Source organism: Motacilla alba, chromosome 2, assembly GCF_015832195.1.
Source record: "Motacilla alba alba isolate MOTALB_02 chromosome 2, Motacilla_alba_V1.0_pri, whole genome shotgun sequence".
Classification (NCBI taxonomy): domain Eukaryota; kingdom Metazoa; phylum Chordata; class Aves; order Passeriformes; family Motacillidae; genus Motacilla; species Motacilla alba.
In genome coordinates, this window is record NC_052017.1 from 26,905,223 (window position 1) to 26,930,448 (window position 25,226).

Consider the following 25,226-nt stretch of genomic DNA (forward strand, 5'->3'; position numbering starts at 1 on the left):
TGTGCCTAAGGTCTTAACAGTAAACGGACATGAATTAAGAAGAGTAATACGACCTATATAAAAATGCTGCATCTGTCTGCCATGCTACGCTGTTTGCCTTCAGTAGGCACACACAAACACAACCACCACTCAGCTTATGTGGGTCATGATTCATAATTGATATATGGTGGAGAAAAACTAAATACTGAAGAGCAAATAGTTTAGTTCATAAGCATGGCAGTGGCTTGCTTTTGGTTTGTCATGAAAATTTCAAGGTACAATTTAAAGGAACAACAAAGAGAATCTCAATTTTTTTCACAAATACATGGAAACAGATTGTTGGCAGACACATGTCATTATCCACAGAGCTCTAGTACACTACTCATGGCAGGGATAAAGCTATGAAAAACAACTGTGGCTTTTCTAATGGAGAAAAAACCCTCTCACACTTAACTAACAAAATAAGTTATATATTTCTCCAATAAAATTATCTATGTAGTATCGAAAAGCAGGAAGCAGAGAAAAGGCAATTTATGCATCTTCCACTAAGGGAAACAGGTAAAGAGCAGCTCAGTCACCCCTTTTAGCTGATGCTCCTACACCTGCTGACACCTGGAAGCTCTTAGCTCTTGCCCACACTCTGCAGAACTGGAATGGATGAAAATACCAGTGGCAGAATATTTCAAAAGGCTGCTGAATAGTGTAAACTTTCTTACCAATAAATTTAACTCAAATGAGAAACAAAATATTTTGAAAACTAAAGTCAAAATATTTGTCATATATAACACAGATAAAAAAGAAAGTAAGAAAAAACAAACCACCTTGTCTGTCTGCAGCTGAAACTTAAGTTCACTTTAAACTGTTTGTTTGGGATTTTTTTGAAGCCCCTGTTAAGCTACAGAAAGCTAAGGACCCTCTGCAGAAGGACTTCTGCCCTCTTCTTCCCACAATTCTAACCTAGCATTACCAATACAGTTATTTAACTATATTTTGCCTTGTCTTTTCTTTTACAGTCACTCCTGTCTTCTTGAGAAACTTGTTTGCACTTGAGACTTTATAACTGCACCCAAAATTTCAAAAATTATCACAAGAATCCTTGGATGGGTATACTAATTTAGAGTGGTCCTTTTGTCACATCTGTCCTTTGGCTCCTTGGTGTCTGTGAAACAGTCTGTTAGTTAACTCTTCTGAAATCTTTTGAACATGAGATGTGCCATGCAGGAAAGAGAGCCCTGAAGTATTTATTCTTCTGGTTCTGTTTACCTTTTCTTTTCTGAATAAATCAACTGAATTTGATGATAAGCAAGCAACATTTTGCAGAACAAACAGAGGATTAATTTTTTGGCACAGCAGAGCAAGTCTGTCTTCTCGTTTCTTCCACTCAAAACAACATGGCTTGCAACACTGTTCATGGCTTTGTAAATTTACATGGTAATATCTTCAAAAAACTTTTGAAGGTCTCACAATTTGAGTTTCTTGTGTTATTTGAACACATCACAAAACATATCTCATGATGTATTAATAACATCAGTGTGGGTGTAGTTTGTCCCTCCTGTCAGATTTAGAGGTTGCTGTCACAGCTGAAAAAGTTCAATTATCTCCATTTCCCATTTCAGTATTTCACAGTGTGAGAAGACAACAAAAGCTCAAGTTGGATACCAGATATGAAATATCTTCCTTTAAATGCTGGTCTTATTTTCCCTCCTAGTGCAAGCTAATTCACCAAATCATATCCTATAAAAATTGCAATTACATAATATATTACTTGGGAAAGAAATAAGAGACCCACAGGAAATAAGAGTAAAACAAGCAACATAGAAGAAAAACCTGATGACACTTTAGATCAGTTAAAAAAAATTGTGAAAAATCCAGTGAAAAATCAATTATAAAATTAGTGAAAAATCATTGCTGTAGGGAAATAAGATCCTCTGTTAAAATTTACAAAAATAACCCAAGCGGGCTTGAATTATGTGTCCTGTCAAGTTCTGCTTGAAAAGCCAAATGCAGATTGATGGGAAACTACAAGGCACTTTTATTTTCTAGCATGTGGGGTACAATTGTGATACTACTGAAGTTCCTTGTTGATTTGGCATCATATAGCTTTTATGTTTGTTCTTAAAGAAAACAAAACAGAACGAAACACCAAACAAGAAAAACCCCAAAAAACAAACAAGCAAAAAAAAGAAATTAAACCAAAACAAAACAAAGAGCATACTAAAACCTAGAGAAGATGCCAAGCTGAAAAACTGTCACACAAGGGCATGAGAATAATAAGAGAAGCATCATAAATAAATACTGAGAAATTATAAAATAAGATTTAACTGGCAAAGCAGAAGTTTGTACACATTGCAAAAAATAAAACAAATCATCAGAATGTAATCCATGAATACAAAGTAGTTATTCAGAAAAGGCAGTAAACATATACTGAAATTAGATTGAAAAAGCTATATAACTGGCTCTAGCTCCCTTGTATTTTCAAAAATATGCTAAACCTGGAAAAATGCTGAAGGCAAACAACAAATTAGGTAAGCTTTATGAAAGCCTACACTATGTGTATGTACAATACCTATCAATAACAGAGGATCTGCTGGAAAGGAAACCATAAATTTAGTGGTGTATTCATCAGCATCAGTTTAAACCTTTATCATCAAAATCATGTTAGAGTCTTCATTCCCTGTATACATGACATTCCTGTCAAACAATTTTAGGAAAGTAGAAGGAATACAGGATTAGTCCAATATGAATTCCAAGCTTCATCTGCTCACACATTACACCATGGACCAAGTTAATTCATACTCTCTCTCAGATGGAACTGATGAGAAAACACAGACAGGAGGGGTGTGAGATGGGGGGTGGTGTAGTGTAATTCCAAGGAACCAGACATCTTAGTGAACTGATCTAGAAAGAAAAAATTCAAAAGAAAACAATACCTAAAAAACAAAGGTTTCAGGCTTCCCAACCCACAATAAATACATTAATGACAAGAAAACACTTCCATTTTACAAAGTTAAAAGAGACTTCAAGTCTCCTGTGACAGAAAAAATCCGATGGAACCTGAGAAAGAAAGAGCACAACAAAGCATTGCTATATTGTGTTTTTGGAAGGATGCCTGTGAGTGCTAATAGCATATAAACAGCAGCCCTGGCTATAGCAGGAATAACAGTAACACATTGTAACCAGCTTTTCCACTGGATTACTATTCATTGTGGTCACTGTGAATGTAGGCCACATTCCCTGACAAAATCTATTGGATCAGAAATTACTATAATGAAGAGACATTTATATCAGGGTAAACAATGATGGTTTAGAATACACTTTTTAAATACTTTTTTATTCCTCTTCTATTTCTTTGATCCTTGCAATGGAATCGTACCTCAAAATGCATTGCCAGGGCTTGAAAGCAGCTACATCCATCATTGTTCTACACATAAAGTTGGTCCCAGCAGCAATGTGTTACTTACCACATACGACACCAACAACATGCTCTTGGACAAACAGTTTCTTTCCTTTTATTTTGACACAAAAGCTGGCAGTGCTCATTCTTCAAGTCATTGAAAACTGATTGGCAGTGGGCCATCACTTCCCCCAGTTTCCTACATACTGAAGTGCTTTTACAATTTTCCACTTTTCAGAGGTCACTCTGAACTTAATGCTGAAAAGTGCTGAATTTCTAACACAGCATATGCTAACACCTTGACTTGATACATTGAATTTCTAGTTTATTTTATCTCTAAACCAGAATTAATAGTGCAAATTAAAAGTGCCTTATTTAATTCAATCTCTTTGATTAGCTATTTTAAATATATCCAAGTAAATAAATGAAATTTCTGTTATCTTAATTTAACATTAGAAAGTAGAATCCATATGCAAATTAATCTTAGATTGACCTTTTAACAGCACTACCATCCAGCTTTTCATATCAATTGCTCAGATACAAGTTTGCACCGCAAGCAGGAAAAAAATGAAGACAAGAACTCCATTGATGCCAATTAGCACATTTCTGGCTCACTGAAAACCAGAAAGTAACAGTTTTGATCCTAATGCAACAGATGTATCCCCTTTAGGAAGGAACACTGTTCCTTCCTGGAGCAACGTAAATACAAAGAATATAAAGTCTTTAACCATCCTAGTTTCACACATGACAGATTTACACCAAGAAAAAGTGCTGTGTGCTGGCTGTTGAACTCAGGTCAATTCATGCCTGTTAGTGAAGGTGCTGAAGAGCAAATGGTAGAGATAAGGCTATTTAAGGGTTTAAAACTATCTAAAGAACCTGTGGAAGTATTTTCATCCTTTCCAAAATAGTCCTGTGTTTCTTTATTTTTTGTGAATTTGCCTCTTCTAAATGGCTTTATTCTCCAATTTCTAGGTACAGTTACCAGGAAAAAATAAGAAGATTTTTTTTTTTTAAATTAAAATACCTAGTTAGTAGTTTGCCCTGATTTACTTAATTTTACTATTTTAAAAGTCAGCAAAAACGTGCTGGGTTTGAAGGTATCTTGGGATAAAAGGAGGCCTAACCTAGTGCTAATTCTACTTGTACATACATTATGTTAAACTTCAACAAAGCACATAAGTAAACAGATGAAAGAAAATAGGTTTGTAAATACCGTGACTGTTGCATCGTGAGGTTTCCACAAGTCGATTGTTTTGGTCATAGCACGCCATGGCCTGGTAACGATAGCCTTGTCCACATTCCTTAACGTCTCCTTGTACCTTCATTCCCAGCAGCACTTCCATCTTACCCTCTGGTAAAATACAGTCTGACCAATTTCCCACAGGCTGAGCGCTGTACTTGTCACACGGGCAAAACTGATTCTCAATCAGAGGATACAACTGAGAATTTCTACATTTGTCCTTTTTCTTACTTTTTCCTAGAAAGAAGAAATAGTTATTAGCAAGTTTGTATCAGTTTACAGCTTATCTCCCAAAAATTTAATTTAGGCTTCTGTAACAAGTGCTTGCAACTACATATATGCATATACCTAATACCTGTTACATAATTCTTTATTAAATTAGGTATAGAATTGAATTTCTACAGTAGTGGATACCTACAATTTGTATAAAGGTAATTTCTTTTTTAAAAAGAAGATGTAATTTGTATTTAATTTGGATAAAAATGTTTCAGGAGTAAAGTTTGAAAAGGCTAGCAATTAAACAAATACACTTTTTTCCTGCTATTTCATCAGCAGTGTGCAGTTCAATAACAAGATTTCTATCTGGATCAAGCTTTTCCAAGTTGAAGGAAGAAGTCAAGAATGGAGTAACATGCATCTTTGCTACACTAGTACCTTCTTTGAAAATGTCAAAATTCTTTAATAATCTGTTATTGTATATTTGTTCATAATTACCATTCTTCCCCTCTAATAGAATAAACTCCTTCTCTGAATTTGTTTCCACTCAGTACTGTTCTTGCTTTCTTTTCTGAACTAGAGCATAGCCATCCACTCAATTTCCCCTTTCCATTAAATATATTTAAATCGTCTCTTTGGTAAAGTTTGCTTAGTTTGCCTTTCCATACCAATTTATATAAATTATTGTAGTAGTCGTTACAAAAGTAGTGGTTGTTACTAAGTAGTATTTAAGTAGCTGTTACTTACATATCACTGTAAATGTAATATTCTGTAGCATTTTCCTCACTATTCAAAACAAGGCCCTGGACATTGCAGCAGCCTTAGTTCTTGTATTTGCTACTGTCTTCATTTACAATAGTAGAATAGAAAATGGGTACCTGGAGAAAAGTTTCTCATTCTTTTGACAACACAATTTCTTACTAAATGTATGCTTCTCCTCTGGAAGTATTTACCAGGAATAATTATGAATTTATTCCAAGTCAAGCATTATGAATTAGTCTGGGTAACGCACTGCCACAGAGAATACATTATAGCACATATCACAGAGTTGGCAAGTTTAAAAGGGTAACTTAAATGAGGATAGGAAGAATCACAAAGTGTTAATATTGTGGTAGGAAGAATATGTACTTTCTTGCTGTTTTTAAAATAAGGAAAAATACTGTTAGTCAGTTTTGTTCATTTTTTTCCCTTGTGGAAGCAAACCTGACATACAGCTTACCGGAATTACCAGACAGTCACAGTGAGGCTTCTTGAAGATCATTAATTATTCATTTTCCACTGGTCTTCTGATTTACAGGGGGATGGAGACAGGGATAGGTTTGGATCCTATCATATTCTTTCTAAGCCTGCTAATGGGCACCCCCCTTAGCTAGCTTTCCTGCACCACAGACAATAGAGACTAATTGGGAAAGAGTGCTGTGACAGAGGCCAAGCCTCACTCTTGAGGTTTCAATTATAATTTAGAAGCAGGGCATTTTTTTCACTTTATGCAGAAGAAAAACTAATTTAAAAAACCACCAAAACCAACAAACAATAGAGTAAAAGAAGTTGAAGAAAAAATTGTTTCAAAGTGGAACAGTGTCCAGACTGGGATAAAGCTGTGGCAAGGGCATCACTAGTAAATCTTTTTGTTCTGCTAAATAAAACTTAAAGAGCCTTCTTGGAACACAAAAAAAAGAGCATTATTACTTATCTCAAGAAAAAAGGCAAAAAATTAACCAGTATATTGCCTCATGTGGTCTGTGGTGCTGGATGTAGACAATGAAGAATGGATGACAATGAAAGAAAGAACTGGGAGAGGAAACATTCAGCCAGAGAAAGGACTCGCTTAATCATAAATCTGACATTCAAGACTGCAGTTAAGTTCAAAAGAGGTAAGCCAAAGCTTAAGGCTGAAAATGGTGGTCTATAGCAAAATGCTGAAACACACTCAGCTGCCATAGTAGTTCTATATGCACCAAAGAACATCATGAGATGAAGGAAGTCTGCTTTAGCCGAGAGCAGGTGTGGGAAGAGGAAGGCGAGTGGGTTTACATCTGATCCTGTTAAGGTGAGATGATTTCTGACTTGTCTGTCAAAAAAACTCCCACACATAAAAACCAAAAAAACACCACCAACAACAAAAAAAACCACCCAACAGAACAAAAATCCCCCTACTATATGCACTATATTTAGGGGAAAAAATTATTCTTCTATGCTCTCCCATCTTCTCTCTAGCTATTTACCCATATCGAGAGTCTCTGACATATGGCATGAGTTTCTACTCTGGGGTATTGCTCCACCACCAGTATACAGAGCATGACACTGGATCTGCTTTCTGCCACTGTAACACTTGTCATAAGGGAACCTCTGAAGTCCTCAGGTTTTAAACAAAACATTATCAATAATAAATAAAAGAAGCATTATTTTGCTTCATACTCTTACCAACAAGAGTGCGTTTTCTTGTCCTGACTCCTCCACAGTCCCCATTACAGGGAGAAAATTTTGACCAGTTCGTAAACTGACAGTCGTCTTGGCAGGGAATCTGGCACATCTGTGTTAAGGGTGGTAATGGGCCAGAGTATTTAAGGCACTCACTGATGTCAGCTTGTCCTCCATCTTGTCTGCGACAAGTAATTGCTGGAAGCAAAAGGAGATGGAGTCTAATTCACTTTTTTTTTTTTTTTTAAATGAATGTCTCTATTCAGTTAAGCAAAGTCTACAACATTCTATCAGAAAATCACACTGAAAGCCCAGAATACCTATACAACAACTTAATATTTGCTGCCAGTTTTACCTTGAATGAATACATTTGTCATTTCTCACTTAAGATTTTGTTTAAAATAATTTATCAGGACTTACCGGGGAAAAAAATTACAGACAACGGTAAATATTATAAAGGTTGCACCACATTATCCACACCTGTCCACTTTACACATCATAATGATATCACTGACACAATTTACATCTCAGACAGACATTAACAAACCTGCAATATCATCTTAAGTAACTTAATTGTATCAGTTATAAAGTTTTATCAGTAGATTGAATTTCAGAAAGATGGATGGACTTAAAATTTAGAAGCATATTTGAGTTATGGATACCACTTAACCCTTTACAACAGTATTGCTCCCTGATGTTCTTCAGCAATTTTTGGTCTTGAAAAAGATTTGAAGAATACAGCATGTTTCCTAGGGAAAGATCATCAGCCAGGAGGGGTGCAACTTTATAGGACGGGATAGCCATGTCCTGAATAAAAGCTTCTTACTCAAGAAGAAAAACAAGTTCCTTAAGGAAACATCAGGCCGCACAAAAATAAGGAGTTGGAACATAAGGACTTACAAAGAATAGGGAGGGCATTAATATAGTCTTTAGCAATCACAGAATGGTTAATGTTAAGGGACCACTGGAGGTCCCTGCTCAAGCAGGGTCCCCTAATGTACATGGCACAGAATTGTGCCCAGAAGGCTCTTGAATACCTCCAGGGAAGGAGGCTCCACAACTTCGCTGGGCAATCTGTTCCAGTGCTCAGTCATCCTCACAGTAAAAAAGCTCTTCCTTATGTTCAGGTGGAACTTTCCGTGCTTCAGTTTCTGCCTGTTGCTTCTTGTCCCAAAACTTGGCACCACCAAGAGGAGCCTGGCTCCATCATCTTGACATCCTCCTTTTAAATACTTATAGGCATTGATATGATCCCCTCTCAGTCTTCTCAAGGATAACAGGCCTCAGCCTTTCCTCACAAAAGAGATGTTCCAGTCCCTTAATCATCATTGTCACCCTCAGCTGGATCTGCTCCAGGAGCTCCATATCTCTCTTGTACTGAGGAGCCCAGACCTGGATGCCAGGTGCAGCCTCACCAGGGCTGAGTAGAGGGGCAGGATCATCTCCCCTCAATCTGCCAGCAATTCTCTTCCTAATGCACTCCAGGACACTGTTGGCACTTTTGGCCACAAAGGGCATTGCTGGCTCATGGAAAGCTCATTGTCCACTAGGACCTGCAGGCCCCTCTCCACAGAGCTGCTCTCCAGGAGGTCAGTCCGGGTGCATGGGGTTATTCCTCCCCAAAAGCCAGACCCTGCACTTGCCCTTGTTGAATATCAGACAGTTCTTCTCTGCCCATATCTCCTAACTGTCTGGATCCTTCTGAAGGGCTACACAGCCCTCTGGGGTATTAACCATTCACCCCAGCTTTGTATCACCAACAAACTTGCTGAGGAGGCACTCAACCCCTTCATGAAAGTAAACAATGCTCTATAATTGTTTCTCAAGGGTTTTTTTTAAGCATGGTTGCTTATCTATTCTAAGCTCAATAAACCTAACTTTGGTTCCTTCCCCAAAAGATCATAAGATTTATTATACAGTAACAAGATAGAAAACTTCTACTTGTTTGTTCACACAATAGAATTATATTTATGCTTCTTGGCATCTGACAGCACACAGTAGATGCGGTAGCTTGACTGTAAAATAATTTGGGTCACCAATTGTTGCAGTAGCATTGCATACAAATATTCTGTATTCATGTGAAGGAATATTACGCTCCATAGTTTAAACATAGCTCTTCAATTGTGCTGACAATAATTGCTTTATTAGCATGAATTGAAAAAAAAAATCAAGCTCAACTGTTGGAGAAAAGGAGAGTATGAATGCAATACTTCAAAATAAAAGAGAAAACTGACTATAAGTGGGCAAGAAGAGGGCCATCTCTTCTCTCTGGTGACCACTGAAAGGATGTGAGGGAATTGCCTGAGGCTGTGTCAGGGGGCATTAATTTAGACATTAGGAAAGGGCTCTTCACCCCGTTGGGAACTCCAACAGGATTCCCAGGGAAGTGGTCACAAGCCTGACAGAGTTCAAAAAGCATTGGCCCAACACTCTCAGGCACACAGTGTGACTCTTGGGGCTGTCCGGCGCAGGGTCAGATGTTGGACTTCAATGATCCTTGCAGGTCCCTTCCAACTCAGGATATTCTATGATTCTATAACTATTTCCTCCTGGAGGAAAAAATGAAGCATAGTTAAGGGAACTTTTTTTTTTAGATTGCTTTAAGGTAATTGTAGTGATCTAGTGACCTATGATTTTTTAAAAAACGCTTATTAGTCTGACAGTTCTAAACTATATTTCTGCCTCATAATGATTTAGGAAGCTGAACTTGACCCGTGTGTTCCACTTCAAGTCCATGTCCCTACTAAAACATATCCAAAGGTCCCAAGGGAATTGTTTTTGCCACACGTCTACTGTAAAACACTGAAAGGGAGGGGGGTGTGTTTTTCCTGAGATACTGAGCAAACAACTTCCCTGATCCTTAAGTGCCCTTTGGAGCAGGGCTGCCAGCACTGTTTGTAATAGGCTCAGTACTGCATTAAGTTGTGCTTATTGGGGGACTGGCCAGCTGCACACTGTCTAATACAATTATTCTGTCAAATCCTATTACTATTAGTGTAGTTTACATGAGGAAATATTTTTTTCAGATATAATTACAGTGCTTCAGTGAGAAAAATCAAATATCTAAAAATTGAAAATCCATACTATCAGATTTCTAAGATTACACTAATATTTTAGAAAAACACAAGTCAAACTGTCATCTTCCAATAGAAGCCCAGGCTATAGCTTTGGATTCTTGTGAGATGCTCTTCTCTGCTAACAGCACACATCAATATCCATAAAGTGAAAACATAGTTCAGACTAGTTTTACCATGTGGAAATTCTCAGAGGTCAAATCTAAATCCTCTGTCTTGACATTGGCCTTGCATATATCTTCACAGCACTCTCAGGGAGATACAGGCCACCATTTTTAGCAGTGAAAACTATACCTAGCCAACGACTAAAAGACAGTCAAATAACTAGCCAATATCCTTTAATAACTTTCTTCCAAAGTTTAATACTAATTTTACATACTGCCTCTCCATCTAGCCCTTGGATAGGATAATAAACGTTGTCCGCCAAAGAACATTCTTTCTTTCTAGCTAAATTGAGTTTTTCTAAAACTAATATTCATTCCTTCATCTTTCCTAGTTATAAAACATTACTCCATGAGCAGATACTCATTATGTCATAAATTTTTTCAGACTCATATCAACGCATCTAATTTACATCCAGCAGACTCAGGTGAAAAGCTCCCCTGAGGATTAACACTTTGGTTTTTTTCCAGATTAACTGCCAGTTGTACCATAGCAATCAAAGAAGGAAAACTTCATTCTCAAGACCTAAATATTTCACCTTAATAACAACACAAATTAGAGGATAGCGTGGCATACTAAATCAATTCCTGAATCTTAATTTTCACAGTGCCTGTCCATAACTATTCACGCTACTTCTAGTTGATAAGACTTGGATGATTCGCTCTGTATTCCATTTTCCTATTGTTACTTTCCCATTTCAGCTATCAATGTGAAAGGTTTATACTACATATCACTGCTGGAGAGTGGGTATTTTTCCATTATTAGAAGCAGGGATTTTGACAATTGCATACATTCCATTAATACACTCTTTTGGCCAGCTAACAGTCTTGACATCTGAAATGCTCTCACTGTTAGAGGAGTTACTTTTTCCACTTTGTCCACTTTTTCCACTTTTTCCACTGGGGAAACTCATCCCCTGCCTCTTTGATCAAACCTATGGGTGTTTAAGTAGAGGTTGCTGAGATCGATGATTTACTTACTATACAGAGAAGTGTCTTCAACTACTATAAAGCCATACCATACCAGGCTAATTATTTTGCTTATACAACCACATTATATTTATTACAGACATTAACTGTAAGTGGAAAGACCATGGTTCCTCCATTACTGAATTAAACACAGTAATTATTAAGTGAAAACATAAAACAAGAATACAGCTAACAGAAAAATCAAATTTAACACAGAAACCATTCACTTATAAAATTGTTCTGTTATTTAACAACTATTAGCTCCCAGAAGAAAGGTGTGAAATAAATAGCAGTCTAAATTTTATAGACCAGGGACTTTGATGTAATTAAAACTTTGTTGGATAGCATTGTTTCCACCAAGTCCCCACAGGAGACTACAGGCTAATATATTTCTTGTTGGCATAATGAAACACTGAGACTGTATTTTAGCAAGTCATGTCATGTGTGAGTTCATATAAAAACCTTTCCAGTGTTTCATCATTAGCATACTTCACTGACATTTCACTGAGGTGTGAGATTCAGTGCCTTCTACACCTAAAAATTTATTTTTAAATTAAGGTTGTCTATTGTCCTTTCTTTTACAATACACTTGTGATATAATTTTTTTCAATTGCTAAGTATTTTTAACAACAAAAATATTTTTTCTAATTCTAGAAAACAATAATTATTTCAGCACACTAAGTTTTCTTATGCCTTCTATCCATATTGTCTAAGATATGATTTCATCTATGTTTATTTCTTTCTTTGTGGGACACAGTGGATTAGACACAGTGTGACAAAATATTCCTACCACAAAGTATCTTAAGAAGGAGCATATGCCCATAATATTGTGAAAATACAAGACTGAGTGCTCTTTATGTTCCAAAGACAACAACAATGTATGTCTGCCAAATAAAGTTGTACGGAGATTGTGGCTCTTCCTTCACAAATAAAAAATTAGGTTCTCATGTAAACACTGATTTTCAGCAGTTGTCCAAATTCTTACTTATGACTCCTGAAGTTGATCACTGTACTTTGCAGTAACTAAAACACAAACCAGGCAATAGAGCACTTTCATCTCTTAAGGCTCAATGACACTAAAATAGTAGTTTATAGCTCCATGAAGAGAGGCACTCCATGATTTTGACTACTTTTCTGTGCTTTCAATAAGGGCATGTAACACCCACACATCCAAGTCTCCTTCCTCCATAAGCAATGCCTGCAGAGGGAGGCTGCTGTCCCCATTTAGCTATGGAGTGAGAAAGGAGATTTTGACTACTGGTTCTGCCTTTGAGCTTCCCCATGGCTCTAAAAAGCCTGCAAGGTCTCTCTGTGTGCCCATGGCCTTCCTGGGATGCTTCCTCCCACTCCTCTGTCTTTCCTCCCATTCCTCTGTCTTTCAAATAACTACAAACACTCTGTGAATGAAGAACAGTGAGAGCTCAAGACCAGGTCTTTAGTACAGGCCATTTCCCAGTGACATAAAGCATAGCTATTCAGGTATTTTTTCTGACAGCCAGGTTACTTTAACTTCTGTTTAAATTTACAAATAACCTTTCTCTTGCTATTACAGAATATGCTGACATCACAATTTTTATCCCGTTCCTCCTACAAAACTCTGAGGAAGATTCATGGTGGCAAGGACTGCAGGCTGTGCATCCTTCTGCAAATCTCTTTTCAGTCACTGGGATGGCCCTTACCATGTGCATCCATCCATGTACATCATGATGTGATTCAGTTATTGCAGTTTGGGCACTCGAGCTTCTCATCTGCTACATGTCCTTTTCATTACCATTGGGATGCAGCCCAACAAGCCCTACTTACATTTGTAGAAGCTACTGGCAAAACAAGTTTTATTAACTTTCTTAGGTCTTCCTATACAATTCAAAAGGGTTTTGAGTTGTATTTCTAAGTTCCTTCACAAGTCACTGAAGCTGAGAATTACTAACCCAGATTTAATATATAAACATAACACAACACATACCTGCCTAAAGTGTTCAGAATTTCAAACTTAGTAGCTTGGGTTTTCTAAGCATTTATTCTCTTGTCTAGTTTTCGGCTGGTGGTTGTTGACTTATTTTTATTTTCTTGGGGGGGCAGGGGGAGGAGGGTGTATTTTGTATTTGTCACCACTGTGCCTCTCTCTCCTGGATTTCAGGTGACCCATCAATACATCTGATCAAATAATCTTGTTAGTTGAGAAACAGCTTATGAAAATAAACATAAATTTTGTTGCAGTCAAATATGGCTTTTCTCTCTATTTCCATTTCTTGCTGGGTAGCATTCAGAAGGAATTTTCAGACTCCTTGCTGATGCACACATCATCTCCTCTTGAGGGTTTTGAACAAAAGACAGAAGTCTTAAGTTGTTTCAGTTCTATAATACACTCCTGCTCTGCTTACCCACTGTTAGAAGACATTTTATCAGCAGTACAAATTCAGATTTTCATTCATCATAGGAATTCAATACAATTGTCATGACCACCAACCTTTTCCAAATAAAGTTCAAGACTACAGCAATGAATTTGCTGCTCAGTATAAATGCTATTTTACTGTGCTTAGGATTAGATTTAAATACTTGCCCATTATTTGCATGAATAGCTAACAAACACTTAAAAAAATACTTCTAGAGAAAATATTTTTTAAAACAAAACCCAGAAACCACCAAGCTCTTTTATCCTCTTTCCTCTGCATTGACCCAAGTTACAATTTTACAACATTCATTTAACTTGACATGATTTGTAACAAAACCTTCATTATACAAGACAGAAGCTGTCCTTAACAATGAATCACAATTCTAAACTTTATGATTCACCCAAGAATCTCTTTTGCCAAGAAGGACAAAATGTGACAAAAAAAAGCTGAAGAATGGAAGCGTAAATAGTAAAGCTGTGATACAAAGCAAGGCATGCATATGTTCTAGTTACTCAGAGACTCCTAAGATCAGACACCTAACAGTAATTTCTAATGATTTCTAACTTATAGTTTTTCCTTTAGATTTAATCATTTTTCTAACTAAAACTTTAACAGTAGCAGACTATTTTGTTCAAAATAAACTGCTAATGAATGCATGGTCAGATGTGCCTTTTCCCTGGTTTACATTCCTATGCTTTCTCATTTAACACATTTGCTGATAATCTATGTGTTAGAGTGTTTATGTGTGGGCAATCAGATCAGAAACAGGACAAGCTGATAGCAATGGCAACATCTCCTTGCACTGAAAAAGAGGAACTCAGAACTCTTTCCACAAAAGAAGAATGGAATTCCTTGCTCTACTGAGTACCAACACAAAACAAAAATGCATGGGAAACCAAATGGCAGAGATTACTTCTAAGAGATTAATGTTTTGCTTTGTCATCAAAAGCAAATTGACACAAACAGATGGATCAATGTGTGATTTCTGCATGCATGAGCATCAGAAACTTGAAACAGAACTCTTTCTCTACTGGAAAAAAAAATGCTGGTATGTCAACAATTTCCACAGTATGGTCAATATTTGTACCAACAAATTCACCAACAAACAGTTAAATGTACTGATCAAAATATCTGTATTGCAGTAGCAATCATAAATGCAGCACCAGAATGTTATACCAAATGAATTTCATATTTCAGTGTTTAGCATTTTGTGATTTGGGAGTAGTTAAAAAGAATTGCACAGTAGTAGCTCAGTCTTTTCTGTATCTACATCACAAAATAGTTATTAAAGAAATTATTTATAGTACAGAATTTTTTAGTGACATCTTATTTTGCAAAGTTTTCCACAGCCTGTAGAAATTTTATTTAAGAGTAGCCAAGTTTGCTGAAGGGAGCCAAGAATTAACAGGGAGAGGAGATAAAACTTCTTCTGAAGTTTTCCTTCAGGATCTGGTGAAATCTCTCTAATACTGTCCAGTGCACAGCTCAGTCAGGCAGATGTTTGCTTTCAGGTCAGCCTCCCTTCAGTGAGCACCTCATATGAAATCAACTCTTGTGCAGGGGGCCAAACAAAATAATGTGTGTCACTTAGAATTCACACATGGCTAATTTGATGGCAGAATTTGAAAGGTAAGAGGGGATAGGGAATTGATGCCCTCTGTGGGAGATAAATTATATTATCAAATAAAACACACTATTCATGTTCAAAATGCAATTTTCTGAGATATGAAGTAAAGAAAAAAATTAGCTGATAATTTCTAGAATTAGAGAAGTGTGTTTTCCAAAGTGAAATTTACTTTTGTGCAAAAATTCAATTTATACTTCCAAGTCATATTCATATAAAGGGAAAATATTTTACTTCTGTCAATCTAAGGAAAAGCTGTACTACTGTGTTTAGCTGCCACAGATTATCAATCTACACTACTGAATATAAAACATATGGTCAATACATCGTGAGGTATTACAACACTGAACCATGATACATAATAAACCTGAGTTGGAAACTTACATTATATGTTAATTTACATCACATACATAAATGGGAAAAAATATTGACCAAAACCCCCTCTGTCTTTAATGGCTACAGCTTTCACCACTGCAGAGGACTAAACAACATTTAGATTCATATTTAGATATCTGGACAGAGGTTCAAATAAACTTCCATTTTCCAACTTGAATAATTTGCTCTGTGAATTCTACAATGGAATTTATACATGGGATAGACCTGACAAAAAACAGTAGTAAACAAAAATCTTCCTTTCTAACAATTGATCTCAGAAACATTCACAGAATTCTATCAAAAACACCAGCTTTCTTCAGGCTTAGCTGCTCCAGGGGTTCCTAATTAAGGATTACTCATCCTACCACTTGACCACATTACACTGGAGAGCTACTTGCATTTTATCTGCTTGTGGGAACAAGATTACTGCTTGAATACATCATCTCTCACAAGATCGAACTCTGTGTAGTACCAAAGGGAAATTCTGCCAGTCTCTTTTAACAGATTTGAAAACTACATGGCCATTAATTTCAAAATCATGTATTATTCTATATATGTGTGCCCTGTACATGTTTGGAATTACATTTAAGAAAATATAAAGAAACTCTCATGACACAAAAGAATAATAAAATACAATCTGCATGCACTATTATTAACTTTCTTTATTAACTGACTTTGAGACAAAGTCAAGGGATTTAGGTACTACCATGTAAGCACATGTAAGACAACACGTTTTACTATTTGAATTCCTACCATCAAAGACAGAAATCTTATTTTCTCAGTGTGCAATCTGAATGTATCCTCCAGAGCTGCTAGAAATAGATTCCATTGTGATAGACCTTTGAAATAATTACCACAGCCAGAAGTCTTTTGTATTAGCAGGCAATGCCTTAAGGTTTCATTTTGTGGTAAGCTCTAAATTGATCTCCTGTGACACTTTCTGAGTAAGTGGTAGGAGCTACCAGCTTAAGATTTACTCCATAACTTTTTAAGTACACCATGACCTCCTTTAATACTGCAAGGAAGTTAATGACCTGAACATTTCACTTCTGCAGTTAGCAATGTCCTTCCTCGGCAATGGCACAATCTGCTGAGCCAATAGTGCTTTAACAAATGGAAGTTTGCACTCAGAAACAACCAAGGAGAAAAGCCTTCCTGGAATTCAAGGTTGACCAGTAGTTCAAAGCAATTCAATTACTGCAACACAGTAAATAGGAACTACATTTATTTTCCTATTGAATGTATTTAATGCAACTAAAAAGCCTTTATCCTGGCTGTATTTAACAGAGTCACACATACACAATTCTGTTAAAGCCACAAAATTCTCTACGAAGACAGGTGACAGTAAAGCTGGATTTGGATGTAAAAATTATTTGCTATATAAAGGAAATGGTGCAAAAATATCTGGATCATTGGGTTCAAAGGGTCAGTGGTTTAGAAGTCTAACCAGCAGCTGGTTAAGATTGTTTCACCTCAGTGGTTAACTCCAGGTAGAGTTCTGTTTAGTCTCTTTAAAAACCTGTACAGAAAGCATGCTCAGCAAGTTTGAGGACAATGACAGTTTTAGCAGTCAGTACCTACCTGGAAGCACTGCCTCAAAGGACCTTGACAACCTGGAGAAATGGGCTGGCACTGAATTCTAAAGTGTAAATGCAAAGTCTTCAATCTCTGATGCTCCCATTGCTCTCTGTAACTACTTTAATTTGAGAGTATAGAGAAGAAATAGCAAAAATGCTCCCGGAGATGTGCAGCGAAAGGATGAGGGGTCACAGACACAAACTGCATCAGGGAACAAGTGCCAGAAGAGTCTGTAAGATCCCCACGTGGCAGAGACCCCAAACATACTGAGACATGGCCCTGAGCACTTTCAGTATTTTCCTTTGCTGATGCACATAAAGATAGATTAAATTAATGTTAGGTTACAAGGCCTAAAATGTAAGGCATTTCCCACACCAGTGCATCTATAGATTTCTGAGGAATCAATGACAGAAACAAAGAGTCTGACCTCTTGCTTGCAGCCCAGGTCCACAAGTCTCCTGTGCTCCTGGACTGTCTTGGCGCACGTACCATGGTACCAGCTGGCACCTGCGCCATTTGTGAGTCTTCCACCTGAAATGAGAGTGGAAGAAATCCATCTAAACCTTGTAGCCATCAAACATCAGGCAGCACAAGTGCTAGATAGTGTTATAAACCACCAGAAGCTGTTGCTTATTTTTACTAACTAGTCACAGGCAATTCACAAAAGAACGAGTAACAGTACCATAAACTTATCCCTATACTGTTAAATGTTTTTTCTTCTTTTAGGATGAGGCCTAAAAGAACACATGGAAGAAAGGAGGAAGCAAATGTAGAAAGAAAAAAGGAGAAATAAGAAACAGAAAGGAAAGGTAGCTGCAGGAAAGTATTGGGACAGTGGGCTTGAGTGGTTGCAAGGGTGCCTCAGGAAATTCCTGGGATCTTGGGTTGCTGAGGGGCAACACCTTACAAATGTGGAGCCAGCCAAGAAAACAAACACAATGCATCCACCATATCAAAAATAAAACACAAACAGAAAGAACTTGCAAAAAACCGTAATAACAAATGCAATATTCCACTGCTTAAATTTTTCTATCATTAATATAAACTGCTATGAAACTTCTACAAAGTTCCCTGCTAGTGCTGCAGCACACCCCCAGCCCTTAAATATAACAAATCCAGGCAAGTCTGTTTGTTGTCACAACTCTAAAATAATCCACGGCTCCAGCCATCAGCAGTTTGCACATTTTAAACTATCTCAATGGTTTTGCACCTCGAGTTTCATTGCAACCTGCCTCTATGGGACAGCAACTAACTAAGGCACGAGCCAGCTGAGTGTGTGAGTCCATCTGTCACAGCATGTGTGCAGGTCAGAAAGATGCTAAAGGAAATATATGGAACATGTGTTTAGTATTAGTTCATGTCATGAAATATAAATGACCCCATCTACCACTCTCTAGCAACTCTTCTTTCTTATGCTCAGCACATTATCATGTAGCTCAGATATGGGTGATACTAAAGAGATGAGGAGCAGCCAGCATTTTAAAAGACAAAACTCAGACTCTCATTTTGACTGTAAAAAGTTCTTGAGCTGTATTTCTCTGGTGTTTAGAGTACTGATTTTTGTAGCTCCCCAATGCTCTTTTCAATCTTTTCGTATCTTTTAGTTGCATAGAATGTGATCTCCTAACAAATTTGCAATGATAATTCTTACAAGATGATGAAAGCAACACATTTCTTTAATCTCAATTTATTTTCATTAAACTAAGCTTAAATTCTATTTGTACCTCTGCAACAGATAGTAGTTTCATGGGAGTTATTATTCACAAAAAAAAAAAATAAAAATTGTCAAATCTAACCAACAGCATCAGAATTTTCTAAACTTTGTCTCCATAAACAACAAATTCTTGTTGTATGTCTAGACCTTCCCACAAACTCAGATGGATATTACAGAACTACCCAAACATTTTCTTAAGCAAAAAACTGTTCCACCTTCTGGAATAGTCCTCAACATTCGGTAGTGAAGATCAGGGCAATGCAGAGGACACAGGGCATATGGGGGATATCTTCAGCTCTGGACAGTCTCAGGGCTTAAAGGGATAGAAAAATGAAGGCTATGGTAGGTTGAACAGTATGGCACCAGAAATCAGCTCTCCTAAACCTATAAGCTTGAAGTTCAGCCCTTTGAATATTTTAGAAAGATTTGTTTTACATGTTTAGAACGTCAAAAGAGTTTCTAGGAAAAATTTATTCTGGAAAGTAATTCTTAGTTCTGGCAATGTTCTTTCCAAGGAGCTGGAACAAAATGTACAGTGATTCCCTATGGGCCCAACTGAGTCTATTTATCTGTTGTGAAACCTTGATTCAGATGTGTATCCTACTTTTCTAAATAGTGCATGTTAGAAAAACAACTATTGCTAAGTAATGGAATTCAGCAAGCTCTAGAGGTAGTACAAGTTTAAAAATCATATCTGAGCTGTTTCTGGTTGATTGTCTCACATACCTGTAGCTATGACAAACAGGAGAAGCTTCACATTCCCTTTCCTCAAACAAAGAATCTGGGCACTCCCGACCACCATTGGCAGGGAGCTGGATGATGACTCGGTGACGAGACTGCTTCCTTACTGTGACACCCCCTGCAAAGAGTAGAATAGCTGGTTTCGACTGCTCCTACTTAAAGTTTAAACTAATTAGGATGAAAACAAGGTTTTTAAACCAATTGCCATAATATTGACATGCTACTTTGCCCATAAGCAGAAAAATTAGGCCTAATAGAAAAACCACTTCAGTTTCATCTCAAGGCTAGAAAGCAGAACTAAACAGAAAGCAATACCAGCAATACTGAACAAATGAACAGACAGCTGAAATGAATAAACAGTTCAAGAGAACAAAAATTAACCACCTTAGTTTGCTGCTACACGTTACAGTTTGAAGGTGTAAGCTTGCTCTAAACATTTGCATGTAAACTAGAAAGAGAAATTCCACTCTAGAATTCCTTTACAGTTTGCAGTTTTTAATTATTATGGTCATCCATTATTAATGATAAACAGTAAATAATTCCTGTAGGAATTTTGATTCCAGTCATCCTCAGGTATCGGTTCTTCAGGCAGAAAATTAAAGAGAAAAGCAACAGATCTGTATTAGTTCCACAGCAATGCCTATGTTAGGTAAAAATCTTGGAGGGTTTTTATTTTTTTTCACAGAGAGCAATAGAGCAGACATTTGGCTGACTCGGCTGATATCAGCTTTGGGTGGGTTATTACAGCAGCTGCAGCTTGTCTGATCACAGAAGCGTGCTGGACCACGGCCAAGCAATTGTAATTAGGAGTGAGCAGTAGGAGAATCCCGGCGGTGGCTCTCCACCACCTGGCCACTCCTCAGCACAGAGGAAACCCTTCACTCCTGAGTCAAACAGCTCCAGGAGATGCCAGGAGCTGGCACAAGGGGCAAGACAGACGTGCAGCCCAGCAAAGCTACTGACCTGCTTGCTGGCACAAATAGGTAAACCCCATGAAATAAAAATTGTTTTTGTACTATAAAGAGAATTGGACTCACTGAATAGACAAAACACTTGTAGTTCACAAATATACTGTTTTATAGAAGCCTGTACAATAGCTCGTGGTGAATATTCAGGAAGATACGCTCATTGCATCAAGAACTTTCTTAAAACCCACAGAAATGGGAACAGAAAAGGATGGCATTTTTGCTCAGTATGATCCCCTCCAGCAAAAATATTTCCGAAAGAACAATTAATACTGCTGTAAAATAACACATAATAATGAATATCTATTTCATAGATTCGATTCCCCGCCCTTTTTCAAAGGTTATGAATTTAGTCTTCCTAACCCCTTTTTTCATTTGTTAGAATGCATTGAACACTGATAGGACTTACTGCAAAGATGCCTTTATGCTTGTGTCCTTTACCAAGCATAAAGAATTGGCCGTGACAACCCAAGTCTGCATGTTTGATGTAAATATATCTTTTGCATTCTGAGAGTAGCTGTGAGTAATCACCATGTCCCACACAGGGATTAGCACCCTGTGGAAGAGGGAGTATTACAGAGTCTGTCTGTAGTAGTACATATTAGAAAAATGTCTCATGTTAAGCTTAAGAAGAGAAAAAAAACCATAAAATGTGGCTAATATTAAGCCTGTCATCACGCTAACTTTATGTGTTATTTCATTGTAATAAAAATTCAGGGGAGACCTACACTGTTTTAAAGAGCTTTGCCAAGTGTATTAAAATGGTGTTGGATTTTATGTTTAAATCAGATCACTCACATCAATGTAAAGTCTGTTGATTTTTATTAACTTTCCTTCAATTTTCCTTGGAGTAGAAGCAGCCAGACAAAATTATATATAACTGCGTATCTACTTAGCTACATACTTGTCTCCTTGCTTATAAAGACTCAGGTTTTTCTGATGAGCATAAACTTAGGTATTTCCAAACACCAAATCTGTCCATTTTATAATCTGACAATTAAAATGCTAACACTGTGTAAGTTTTGATGTTAAGATGATAAGCTGATGATAACAGCTATGTGTCTACCCCATAACTAGTTATCTCTTTATCAGTGTAAGATGCAAATGGGAGTTTGTAACATTAGACAATATGTGGGAAAAAAATCCAAACAGATGCATATAGAAAATGGATAGAAATAATTGTTCTTTTCAGCAAAAATTCTATGTCCTCCCTGCAGCAGCTGTACCAGGTATTACATGTCCTCTGTCAGAAAGAGATGTGTATAAACATTCTGCCAAGAGCGATTGCAAGTAATTGACTCCCTGTCTTTTATATTCTTAAAATTTATTAACATGCAATGGATAAAATCACCTTCTTGACATGAAGAAGGACAGGGTGTCCAGTCACTGAATGGAGTCACAATGCAGTCCTTCCTACAGGGAAGCAGACAAGGTCTCACAGTTTCAGGTCGAAGACTTTCAGGGCATCTAACAAAATAATTACAAAGAAGTATTATCAAATAAACAATCACTCTGCAAATAAGTAGTGAATCATGTGAGGTACTCAATGCTTGTAGGCACATGAGGACAGTGCTCGTTGCCCAGAATTTACCAGGATGGAGCACAGCTATAAAAACTAGTAGCAATTAAATACATGTGGTGAAAGCAAGCCAAATCTAGTGTATTCTTCACCTCAGGATTTAAATAATCATGATCCTTCACTCACCATGCTAGACTCTGTATTTTCGGGGTAATTTTCAAGCTTTCACATAATTATGAAGAAAAACCATCCCACTGAGTTTAGTAAAATACATTTTCAGGTCTCATCATTTTATCATAAATATAAACTCTGGAAGGAGGCATATTTAAAAAAAATAACACTGCCAACCAGAGAACAAATAGGTATAAGCTGGCTGAGATTATGAAAGAAACCAGAAAAGGATTTAAAACTGCCAGATCAATGAGACTGAAAAAGACTGACAGAAAAGGCAGAAAACCTTACTTGTTTTAGGAAGAGGCTTGATCAACATATAAAAAGGATTATTGGACTACCACATATGGGACTCATTACCCAGGTCATTTTCCCCATTCTGTGGGGATTCTGTCTTCTTTCATCAAGGAAAAACAACTCTCTATGCCACAATACTTGTTTCAGAATGATGCATTAACTCTCACAGAAGTACTGAAAATATTTGAAATAATTTCAAAATTTCTATTGCTCCAAAAACATACAGACTGTGGACTGTCTGAAAAAGATGTAAGAAAAACATCACACTCCTGTTTGAGAGCTTTTGGATCATTACAGAAAAACAATACTATGATTAGCTTTTCCTCTTTTAGGTCCAGGGCAGCTGGGACAAGAGAGGTGAGAGAGGCAAGTCTCATGGTAAACTATCAGGAAAAGCTAGTCTCCATGGTCAGCAGAGAACTATGCCTGTGCAATGTGAGGAGGACAAAAGCTGCTTTGCTGTTTTACAGGAACACGCTCTTCAACAATAATACCTGCTTGCGCATGCTCTTCATCATCTGCATTTTCCTGTCAATTCACATATTCTTCTCAGTATATGATCAGTTACCACGAACAAGCACCAATGCCTTGGTGTCCTCTTAAAATGGGATCTCTGCCCTTTCTCTTTTTTCCCCTCCCACCAATGTGAAAAAACATGAAATAATACAGCTATAGCAACACAATCTCCATCGTCCCTCTGTAACTTCCCTCTACAATTTTAAGTCAATTTGTGCCTTGCTTCTCTGTGATTCATAAAATCAGAATCTATATGCAAGGGTGTGTTTAGATATGATCAGATACACTTCAAAAAACCTCTGCTTCTATTCACATATATTGACGATGTTGTCAGAAATTTTCTTTAAGATTAAAATTAAAAAATGTTTCTGAAAAGCATTGAAGGTTGGCTTGCAAATGGCTTTTCTTGCACTGGCTTTTCCCTTTCAAAACAGGAGAAATTATAAGCATACAAAACAGCCTGAAATACACACATTCACCATTTCACGGAGAGCTTCATCTTTCAGGAGTGCTAAACAGTACAACTGCTCTTCAGATACTTAGGCAAGGCAATTAGTTCAATCAGAACACCGTTTCTATGCTTTATATTGTTTGTATTTACTATATATGGCTTAAAGCAAAGTATTGATTTTTTTGCAGTCCTTACTCAAGGTCAAATTAAACAGAAAAGATACATGCTGGAGTCTGTAACTTGTGAGGCAGATAAGGCCAATAATATTGATTGTATCATACCACAGTAATCCTTTTTATTAAGGGGAGTTTAAAACAAGGTTCCTATTTACATTTTCATGTTAAATGTCTGGGTCTTTAAAAACGATTCAGTGATTTTGATGTGACAATTTGAAGGAACAACCAAGACCTTTTTTCACTTCACATGATTCATTTATGAAAGAATAAAACAGTCCTCCTCCCAGAATTTAACATCAAATCAAAGGTAGAGGCATTTACAGTAGATTTAAAAAGGATGATAAATCATTAGAGGTTTGTGGGGTTTTTTATGTAAATGTACCAAACAGAAGATAATTCTATCATGACTAAATAGAACAGCAGCTTAATACAGATACACTACAATTTAGCTTACTGAATGTGCAGACATTCTTCCCCACATTTCCATTTAAAGTAAATTAGGCTTAAATCCACAGCCGAATAAAACAGCAAATGGCAGGCATCAAGCAAACATTTTGTGCGAAAATAGCTGCCTCATGAACTTTCTAAATGACCTCTGATACCAGTTCTTTGAGTTTTGAATCTGTTCTAAGTGGGATATATTTACAGACTGCAAATCCCTACAAAGATATTATCAAATGCATTTTACTAGCAGCTAATCTGTATTTAACCCTGGTAACACATTAAACTGCAAAACCAAATCATTGGGCCAAAGGAATAACTTTAAAAAAACACATAAATGGGGAAAGAAAATCACAAAGTTCATCAAACTAATGTTCAAACTAATGTTTCAAATTAATGTAATGCCATTTTCCACTATGCTGCAGCTCCTTGGTCTGGTTCTGAGAAGGGCATTAGTGTATTTAGATTCATATCACTATTTTTGAGTGGAACTGCACTAATCCATAGTGTGTTACTTGTTTGGAGGCTACACAAGGATCTTGAAAATAGTGCTGCTCTTCATTTCACACACATACTCCAAGAATTTTATTGTGACTCAACATGATGGTGTTAAGGAGCCAACCAGATTTATTCAGCTGTCAGCAAAAACCACCATCATAAATATCACCCATTAAAATTCGTACTGAGAAAGGTATTATCTAGTCTTCCTGTTGTGCCAGTCTTTTATTTTTAGAAGATGAAATGTCCCCTCATGAGAACACACAGGAGAGGTTCTTTTTGCCTTTGCAAGCAGTCATTGGTGATAAAA

The 25,226-nt window shown here is 36.9% G+C and overlaps 1 protein-coding gene across 13 annotated transcripts in view; it reads right to left on the minus strand.

Moving 5' to 3' along the window:
- Positions 1 to 25,226, minus strand: part of THSD7A (thrombospondin type 1 domain containing 7A) — a 267,555-nt gene that overhangs the window by 35,967 nt on the left and 206,362 nt on the right. For all 13 annotated transcript variants that reach the window (XM_038128932.1, XM_038128935.1, XM_038128929.1 and 10 more), the window contains 5 exons: positions 22,199 to 22,314; positions 19,868 to 20,000; positions 17,855 to 17,958; positions 7,257 to 7,451; positions 4,590 to 4,853 (listed from right to left, as the gene is read on the minus strand). In XM_038128932.1, the coding sequence (XP_037984860.1) occupies positions 4,590 to 4,853; positions 7,257 to 7,451; positions 17,855 to 17,958; positions 19,868 to 20,000; positions 22,199 to 22,314 (812 nt within the window). The remainder of the gene's footprint in view (positions 1 to 4,589; positions 4,854 to 7,256; positions 7,452 to 17,854; positions 17,959 to 19,867; positions 20,001 to 22,198; positions 22,315 to 25,226) is intronic.